Below are 9,282 nucleotides of genomic sequence, written 5' to 3'. Positions count from 1 at the left end.
TACTACATCAATGACATTAGGTCAGTTAGTCCTGGAAAATGAAGGAAAAATGGATGAACTGAATCAGTAGTATTTTACAGAGCAGTACTTTTAAACTGGTTTTTATCTATGACCCATGTTAACCAGCCGGCCATCCTTTGGGACCCACACCACCTGACCTCCATGACCCACTATATTCTCTTACCTTTAATGCAGCAGGTGAGCTTGCTTGGTCCTTATGATCTCACTTCAATCAGGTTCAGATGTGGAGAGGGCAGCGCGTGTATCAGATGCAGAGTTCAGCTGGTTCCTTTGTGCTGTCTTCATCCTTTTGAGGTTGAAAAATCCAAACCTTTAACATGTAGATCCTTGTGATGTGTTTTACTCAGCACTGGATGCTCCTCCGAGACGCGACACCAGAATTCTAAAAACCTCATGGGGTTGTGGCATATTTTTAATGTGCTGTCACAGGTGAGGTGCAGCTCAGTTTGCACATTTGATGTCAGCTATCAGTTAATGATTGAGACTGGGTCTCGAAGTCAAAGGGAGTTTTCAACAACCAATTTTCTCTCATTTTATAAAGACATACCTTCAAATATCACCTTTATTCTGCTGTGTTCCTGATTTCAGCTCCTTCTGAATGGGTTGTTGAGCAGAGGCCGTGGAGCTGACACCAGCTCTGCTTTGTGTTGCTGTCACTCCCCTGGGCGACTCTCCCACAGATTTAGTTGTGAGATCCGGGCCTGTTTGTGTCTCTGACCCTCTCTTCTTTATTACAAAACCATCCATTTTCAATTCTTCCCAGCTACCAGCTACAAAATGGAGGATCTGCTCCCCAGCGCCGCTTGAACCTGGTGTTGCTTCAAAGAAGCTGCCCCTGGACAGCCCGGTGACGTCAGGAGGAGGCGGTCCGGACGCTGAGTGCCGCGCCTGCGCACTGCCTGATCGGGCTGAATGGGCACGCATGCGCGGGACAGCCCCTGGAGAGTGACGTCTTATTACCAGCAGAGAGAATGTGCTGCTGCCGGCAGAGGGAGGCCCAGAGTCAGAGCAATGTGTCAATTAGGGGCAATCTGATTGGCCACAGAGTGTGTATGGGCGGGGCAGTTACTGTAATTGGCTTCCTGCACCAACCAATCAGATGCACAATTACGTCACATCATTCTAAATTCACCAATGGTCACTTGGTCTCTCACCCATCCTTCATTAACATAGTTCACTGAGTTAGTCTATAAAAGAGAAGTTGTCTGGCAATTCTTAATAATTGTGTGTCTGCAGTTTGCTGTCACCATGGTTGAGGATAAAAAAGCTCCAGCTCCCAAGAAGGGCGCTAAGAAAACCCAGAAGAAAATCCCAGTAAAGGGCGGCAAGAAGCGGCGAAGGTCGAGGAAGGAGAGTTACTCCATCTACATCTACAAAGTGATGAAGCAGGTTCACCCCGACACCGGCATCTCCTCCAAGGCCATGAGCATCATGAACTCGTTCGTCAACGATATTTTCGAGCGTATCGCGGGTGAGGCTTCCCGCCTGGCCCATTACAACAAGCGCAGCACCATCAGCTCCCGGGAGATCCAGACCGCCGTGCGCCTGCTGCTGCCCGGGGAACTGGCCAAGCACGCCGTGTCGGAAGGGACAAAGGCGGTCACCAAGTACACCAGCTCCAAGTAAAACTACACAATGGACTGAAAACCACCCCAAACACAACGGCTCTTTTAAGAGCCACCCACAACTTCTCGAAAACAGCCAAACCATCATACTTTAAACTATTTACTTTATTTCGATTATGAATAGCTAAGTCCGTTCAAATAGGATTTTCCAGGAACAGTTATCGCCCGGTGGATCTTCGTGCCTTGATAAGTCCCATCATTTAATGACCACTCGGTGACACTGTCTTTGGTTTCTGACTTGTTCCCATTCGGTCCCTGTCGCTAGCTTTGGAGAGAGAATAGAACTCCAAAACCTCCCGTTCAATTTGTGTTCAGGGTTCGAAAAAATCTCCCTTCTGATTTACGTTAAGAGCACATTAGTGTTGTGGGAAAACTCCATTTCAATACTGACACTAGCTCCAAACTGCTCACTCCAATTTTAGCACTAGTCTACAATATGGATCTTTTTTATAATACTTGCAGCTGGCTGTAAATTAAACATTCTGTCTGCGGCTGAGAGCGTTTTAAACAGCAGCTAGATTAAACTCGATTCGAATCCTAATTGTAAAAATCTCTGGGAACAGATTCGGATTTAAATCCGAAACTAAATTCTGCAAATCCGAAACGTTTCCACGGATACTCAGACATGCTGAGTCTCTCCAGCATTTTCTCTTCAATTCACATTTGCAGCATCCGCATTATTTGCTTTAATTGATTTTGGGTTCGTCAGTTACAAAGAAATCCCCAAATCCGAAACTGACAAATAAAGGGAAACTGTAAACTCGTCAAAGAGAGAGAATCCAACAATCCTATACTCAAAACTAAATGATATAGTCACATTTTTTTCGGTCCCTGTTCAATTTTCTGTTTTATCTTTTTGCGCTCTTTTATGCTTTGAAATAAATTTTCGGTTGTAATCTGAACATTTGGCGCCCAAACTTTCCGCCCTCAGCACCAGTGGATTCTCCTGATTGGTGCTTCAAACAGATATCTGATTGGTCACTTTGTAGCCGGATCCACAATGTTGTTCATATAACCAATCAGCAATGTGTGCACCGCCATTCCTCCTGAAGCTATAAGAGAAGTGAATGTGGGCGTTTTTCCTCATTCTTTGTGAAAGTGTTTGTGAGATTGTGACAATGTCTGGAAGAGGAAAGACCAGCGGTAAAGCTCGGGCCAAGGCCAAGTCTCGCTCCTCCCGGGCTGGACTGCAGTTCCCGGTGGGCCGTGTTCACAGGCACCTGAGAAAGGGTAACTATGCCCAGCGTGTGGGTGCCGGAGCCCCGGTCTATCTGGCTGCTGTGCTCGAGTATCTGACCGCTGAAATCCTCGAGCTGGCCGGGAACGCGGCCCGGGACAACAAGAAGACCCGCATCATCCCCAGACACCTGCAGCTGGCCGTCCGCAACGACGAGGAGCTCAACAAGCTGCTGGGAGGGGTGACCATCGCTCAGGGCGGGGTGCTGCCTAATATCCAGGCCGTGCTGCTGCCCAAGAAAACCAGTGCCAGCTCCGGCAAGAAGTGAAGCGACCATTCTTTAATCTAATAACCCAAAGGCTCTTTTCAGAGCCACTCACTTTATCTGAAAAAGAGCGAATTATTTTCTGTCATTCGAAATTCAGCTATTTAACGTGTAGATGTTCCACCAATAACTATCTCGGTGGGTTATTATTTGAGACTTTTCTTACTCGGAGCCTCATATTAAAATCAATTATCCTTCAGAGATAAGGAGACCAGAAACTACACTGCAATGAAGAGTAAATTGAAAACTTGGGAGGAAGCGGAGGTCGCAGCTTTTATTTGCCAATTTAGCGACCCTTATCCAGCACTGGGACGGGAAGAATCTAATAATCTAGTCTCTTTTTTGAGCCACCCGCTCCCTCCGTAAAAGGGTGACCGGTTGTCCCTTCACTCACTTAGGGATGTCAGAATGTCACTAAAGCTTCCGAATGCAATGAGACACTGCCGATGTGTATATACGAAATGACCGCATGTCAACTGAGGGATTGGGTGTAGAAGCTCTTTTCCTGACAGACTTGGTGGCTCTTAAAAGAGCCTTTGTTGTTGCTGATGCTGAAGCCGGGTTTTAGGCGCGTTCCCCGCGGATGCGGCGGGCCAGCTGGATGTCTTTGGGCATGATGGTGACTCGCTTGGCGTGGATGGCGCACAGGTTGGTGTCCTCAAAGAGCCCCACCAGGTAAGCCTCGCTGGCCTCCTGCAGGGCCATGACGGCGGAGCTCTGGAAGCGCAGGTCTGTCTTGAAGTCCTGAGCGATCTCTCGCACCAGGCGCTGGAAGGGCAGTTTGCGGATCAGCAGCTCGGTGGATTTCTGGTAGCGGCGGATCTCCCTCAGAGCCACAGTGCCGGGTCTGTAGCGATGAGGTTTCTTCACTCCGCCCGTGGCTGGAGCGCTCTTGCGGGCCGCTTTGGTAGCCAGCTGTTTGCGAGGAGCTTTGCCTCCAGTCGATTTGCGCGCTGTCTGCTTGGTCCTGGCCATGATGTGAAACTGGGTGAAAGGCAGAGGCTGAGAATGTTGGCGCCGCTCTCTCACTGCCTATTTAAGGCATTATAGTGACCGCCCTCTTCTCCTCATTGGATGCAGCCCGATCCCGTGGACAAATTTGAAAAGAGCGATGGGCGGCAAGGATATCAGGGCCCTGATTGGTGGACCTGCAACTGACAAGCCATCAATTTCAAAAAGCCCGCCAATTCCACAGGGACAAGGAACCGATATTTGAGAAAACCGAAAAAAATCAATCTCGAGTTGTGAATATCAAAAACATCTCAATGATTCCTGTTCCCATTTTGTCTCAGATTCGACTCAATGCCTGAGCAACCGGATTAAATTCACATTCACTCCCTGTTTGGTCTGCAACAGACTGGGATAAAGCTCCTATTGAGGGGCGGAATTCAGTGTCATTTTATTCTGATCAGAGATATCAATTCCTTCATTGCAAAAAGCGATGGATATTAAAGGTAAAATTGACTGATTCGTTTAGCGAATGTTCGGGGGGAGGAGGCGGTGTTTACAAATCAGTTATGTAAACCGTGTTTCTGATCAAATTCTGACGGTGAACATTCATGTCCGAAAGTAGATTAATAAAATCCGGCATGTCCAATTTCACAGGGACAAGTAACATATATCTGAGAAAATCAATCCCAAATTAGAGACATCAAAAACTTCTCAATGATTCCTGGTCCCTTTTTCACCTCAGATTCGACTCAACCAATGCCGTTAGATTAATAAAATCGTGCAGGTATTCATTCTGGCTCTCATTACAATGTCAGTGTTCACTCCGTGTGGTTACAGGTTTGACTTTGGAGAAAGGTTTTGTGTTTCAGACTCTACAGCACATCAATGTCGCCTTTTAATATGAAAAGAGAAATCAATGATAGGATAGGATTAACTGTTATATCACGACAAACTTTAACATAAAATCGTCGTGTCTCAATTATGACGCGTTAAACCAAGTCAATACATTCCTTTATTATCCATTCGGCCCCGACCTGACTGAGATAGGGAGAGAGAGGCGGGGAGCAGATTGAGTGACAGACAGAGCAGTGAAATGTCTTTGATCATCCAGCTCCTCCTCCTGCCTGCTCCAACCCACATTTTATATTCCAAGCAGAAGTGAAAAGAGCGCGTTGAACAAAACGTACAAACTGCAACATCATATAGCAGCTAGTTAGAAACGCGGATCTATTAAATCCAGGCAGGTCAGTAATATTCCCGCCTCAGTCAACTCCTTTCTAGAACCAGCCCAACTATCTGCTCTCATTTCAATTCCAGCTCCGATTCCATCCCCACACAACTCCTCTCCCAGACGGGTTGGGAATTCCACTAACACCCCTTCCCGGTTAGGAAGAGGCAGCAACTTCGCTGTGTTTTAGTGCAGAGTGGGGGGAGAAGCCCGGTGCAGAGCATGTCAGCGAGTGAGCGGCAATACTGGATTGACATTTCTATCTGAAATCTGCTCCCAGCACCGGGACAGGGATTCATTGGTCGGGGGATCAGCTCTTTCCGGAGAGATGTGGGTGGCTCTGAGAAGAGGTTCAGAGGTTTACAATTTGCTCGGGTTCTTTCACTTCTTTGCTGGTTTCTTAGCCTTTAATGATTTCACTTTTGGCTTGACCCTCGATTTGGTCTGCTTTATTCCGCCCGTGGTCTTTTTCACAGGAGAACTTTTCTTCGGAGCTGCTTTCTTCGCCCTCTTTTTGGGAGCTGCCGCCTTCATGGCTGCTGGTTTCTTGGGAGTTTTCTTGGCTGCTGCTTTCTTGGGTGCTGGTTTCTTGGGAGATTTCTTGGCTGCTGCTTTCTTGGGAGATTTCTTGGCTGCTGGTGTATTCACTGAAGGTTTCTTGGCTGCTGGTTTCTTGGCTACTCCGGTCTTTATCACTTTCCCCCCGGATGTCTTCTGAACGATCTTGAAGGAGCCGGAGGCGCCCGTGCCCTTGACCTGAGCCAAGCTGCCGTTGTCCACACTCCTCTTGACACTTTGCTTGATCTGGGACCCTCGTTTATCCACATCGACCCCTTTGCTCCGCAGCTGCTTCTTTATGGCCTGTAAGGAAACCCCCTTGCGATCGCAGCTATCCGCCACAATCTTGTGGATCAGCTCGGCCAGCCCGGGACCTTCTGGTTTCTTCCGGAGAACCGCCTTCTTCTGCTTCTTGACAGCCTTGACTGGGGCGGCGGCTGGAGGAGCCGCTTCGGCGGCTGCACTATCGCTCATCTCCGGGATTCTGCACAAAATATCTCCGTCAATGTGAAGTGGCTGAGAAATGAAGCCTCTGGTGGCGGCACTGAGCAACTTAAAGGCAGCGAGCGGACGGGGCGGAGACAACCTGCTCTCAGCTCCAGGCTGCTGCTGCTGCCTCTGTGTTTTTCTCTGGTCCCAAACTATCCAATTCCACTCAAATTCCAGCTCCACAGTGTCCCAGGATAAATCCTTCCTGTCTCTCACACTCTAATGTTTGCTGTAGGAAAGGTTTCACGCGATTTGAATGCTCCATTTCAGATTTAAACCCGTTTTACTGATGCACTGTTCGCGCTCTCTCACCCGATCGCTCTCATTTTCTCAACCTTTCCGCTGAAATCTGGAAAGCAGCATCTAAACTGCCCTGAAATCCAACTTGGAAACGTAGGAGGGGATCAGGGGGATTGATTAAATGAACAATATTTCCATTTTGTCCCAGAGGGATTGGGAGATCTCCTGATCAGAGCGGACACACAAACACAGTTGGTTTCTCCTGTTTGGCCCGCCCCTTTCACTCTCTCTTCCACAATATTCACATCCACACACAAGATTTGGAAATTACATTTCCCAGGGCAGAATTCTCCCTCTTCTGAACACTTGTTTCCAAATCGGTGCCTTAATTGTAGATTTTCACCTCACTTACTGATCAGCTGAGTTTTCTGCTCCCTATCTTCTGTTTCCCTAAATACCCGGCAGCAGCAAGTCATATTTTTAAATCTAAACTCATTGATGACACGTTTTACTTGAATGTGGAAATACAATTGATCTCCTCTCCAACAGTGGAGATTTTCCTGTTTGATGTGATCCTCCTGCACTGCCGGTAACACTCAACCCCAAATTCAACCCCAAATTCAGCAAGCAGCGACCCCCCCCCCCCCCCCCTCCCCTCCCCTCTGAGAGTGGAGATTTTAACAGTGAAACAGATTCTGGCCATTCTGATCCGAACAGCAAATTTCAAAAACAAAGATGGACTCAAAGAGGGAACGTGTAAACCAGGAGAACGAGTAAACTAGTGGGGAGTGTTAACCAGGGACAATAATAAATGTGGGGAGTGTGTTAACCAGAGAAATGTGTAAAATCAGTAGAAGATGCATAATCAAAGATAATTTAATTACAGACTAGTGTGTGAAACCTGGTGATTGTGTAAAATGAGCGGAGTGTACTAAACTTGGGATTGTATGGAACTAAAGTAGCCTGTAACACCGGGAAGTGATTGAACCGGGAGAGTGAGTGAACCGGGAGAGTGAGTGAACCGGGAGAGTGAGTGAACCGGGAGAGGGACGGAACCGGGGGAGGGACTGAACCGGGAGAGTGAGTGAACCGGGAGAGTGAGTGAACCGGAAGAGTGACGGAACCGGGGGAGGGACTGAACCGGGGGAGTGAGAGAACCGGGGGAGGGCGTGAACCGGGGGAAGTGAGAGAACCGGGGGGAGTGAGTGAACCTGGAACATGGTGGAACATGGTTAGCACTGCTGCCACACTGTGCCAGGGACCCGGGTTCAATTCCAGAGTTGGGTGACTGCCTGTGTGCGGGTTTGGACCTTCTCCCCGTGTGTGTGGGTGGGTTCCCCCCGGGTGCTCAGATTTCCTCCCACTGGCCAAAGATCTGCAGTCAGGTGGATTAGCAATGCTGAATTACCGCTTCGTATTCAAGAATGTGTTGGTTCAGTGGGGTCACGGGTTTATGGGGATAGGACGGGTGCGCCAAGGTGGGATGCTCTTTCCGAGGGACAGTGATGGGCCGAATTGCCTTCTTCTGCCCTGCAGTAATTCTCGGCTTCTATGGAAAATGAAGTCAGTCAGTGGAATGTTAGTTTGCAGAAAGTGTGAGTTTGAGGGGCTGAATGGCAGTGTAATAACAAACAAGCTGCAGGTAATGGCTGCAAATTGAATATCTCATTGGGACAAACACACAGCTACAAAGGTGATTGGTTGAGCCCTGGGGCGCAGGGCCACTTGCACCCACACACACACAGTCCCCCCAACACGGGCTCTATCGGAGGTTTTGCTCCAAATGTGATGACAGTGAAATGGGGAATATTCCCATTGATTCTCAATGCGGAATTGCTGCGGGGATCTGCGCATGCTCGGGGTAACCCCGCACCCTGTCTGGCGTCACTCTGAGATTAAACGCGCATGCGCAGCCCCTCCCCCACACACTCCATTTGCTCAGTGAGTGGAGACGCTTTGTTCAAACTGAGTGAAATGTCAGGGCCCAGGTCAGCGAGGAAACAGCGTTCTCATTGCAGCAGCTCATCCATTTGGGAGTGTGAGCAAAGAGGCTCCGAGATCATTACTGACTCGGGGGGAGTTCAGGGAGAATCGGGGGCTGTTTGCAAGAGGCGCAGCGGGAGCCCCATCTTGTTCCGGGACTTGGAGTGAGCGGGGGGAAGGGAGAGCTCTTTCTGGGCCTGGCTTATTGTCTGATTCTGGGGCAGGATTTGGACAGTATTTTCTATTTTTACTGATTATCAGTTGAAATAATTGTTTAATTGATCATTGGCCTCATCTGACCCTGATTTACAAGAAATATTTTTCTTCCCCACGTTCATCAGATGAAGTGATGAATTCCAAGATGATGATTCCTCAGCAACATGAATGTGCAGCCGTCTCCTTCTAACTGACAGTAAGTACAATATTAATCTAACATTGCAGAGACACAGACACAACATCAGATCCACCATCACAGAGAACAGAAGCAGTCACGCTCACATAGAGTTCAAGTCCCAGATAAACATGTCCAATCCAACAGTGATACACGAGAAGGGAGGTGGGATAATTTTCAACAATTCACCCCTAGTCCATGAACTTTGAGCACACAGTGCAGAAAGAGGCCATTTGGCCCATCGAGTCTGCACCAACCCACTTAAGCCCTCACTTCCACCCTATCCCCGTAACT

At 48.4% G+C, this 9,282-nt stretch overlaps 4 protein-coding genes across 4 annotated transcripts; 2 read left to right on the top strand and 2 right to left on the bottom strand.

The window, feature by feature from the left end:
- Window positions 1-1,269: 1,269 nt before the first annotated feature.
- On the top strand, window positions 1,270-1,818 carry LOC119961051 (histone H2B 1.2-like). The gene has a single exon (XM_038788564.1). The coding sequence runs from the start codon at window positions 1,270-1,272 to the stop codon at window positions 1,645-1,647; it is 378 nt and encodes a 125-aa protein (XP_038644492.1). The 3' UTR covers window positions 1,648-1,818.
- A 932-nt stretch (window positions 1,819-2,750) lies between these two features.
- LOC119961050 (histone H2AX-like) lies at window positions 2,751-3,202 on the top strand. The gene has a single exon (XM_038788563.1). The coding sequence runs from the start codon at window positions 2,765-2,767 to the stop codon at window positions 3,149-3,151; it is 387 nt and encodes a 128-aa protein (XP_038644491.1). The 5' UTR covers window positions 2,751-2,764; the 3' UTR covers window positions 3,152-3,202.
- Window positions 3,203-3,665: 463 nt separating this feature from the next.
- LOC119961049 (histone H3) lies at window positions 3,666-4,172 on the bottom strand. Its single transcript, XM_038788562.1, has one exon. It carries the CDS (start codon window positions 4,121-4,123, stop codon window positions 3,713-3,715), a length of 411 nt encoding a protein of 136 aa, XP_038644490.1. The 5' UTR covers window positions 4,124-4,172; the 3' UTR covers window positions 3,666-3,712.
- A 1,512-nt stretch (window positions 4,173-5,684) lies between these two features.
- On the bottom strand, window positions 5,685-6,392 carry LOC119961048 (histone H1-like). Its single transcript, XM_038788561.1, has one exon. The coding sequence runs from the start codon at window positions 6,357-6,359 to the stop codon at window positions 5,709-5,711; it is 651 nt and encodes a 216-aa protein (XP_038644489.1). The 5' UTR covers window positions 6,360-6,392; the 3' UTR covers window positions 5,685-5,708.
- Window positions 6,393-9,282: the final 2,890 nt, after the last annotated feature.

This window comes from Scyliorhinus canicula, unplaced genomic scaffold (assembly GCF_902713615.1).
Source record: "Scyliorhinus canicula unplaced genomic scaffold, sScyCan1.1, whole genome shotgun sequence".
NCBI lineage: Eukaryota > Metazoa > Chordata > Chondrichthyes > Carcharhiniformes > Scyliorhinidae > Scyliorhinus > Scyliorhinus canicula.
The sequence above is the reverse complement of the archived record's forward strand: the minus strand, read 5'-3'. Positions and strand labels throughout refer to the sequence as shown.

Bases quoted from the DNA above. Each gene is read 5' to 3' on its own strand.
- LOC119961051 (XM_038788564.1), top strand. From the start codon at position 1,270: ATGGTTGAGGATAAAAAAGCTCCAGCTCCCAAGAAGGGCGCTAAGAAA.
- LOC119961050 (XM_038788563.1), top strand. From the start codon at position 2,765: ATGTCTGGAAGAGGAAAGACCAGCGGTAAAGCTCGGGCCAAGGCCAAG.
- LOC119961049 (XM_038788562.1), bottom strand. From the start codon at position 4,123: ATGGCCAGGACCAAGCAGACAGCGCGCAAATCGACTGGAGGCAAAGCT.
- LOC119961048 (XM_038788561.1), bottom strand. From the start codon at position 6,359: ATGAGCGATAGTGCAGCCGCCGAAGCGGCTCCTCCAGCCGCCGCCCCA.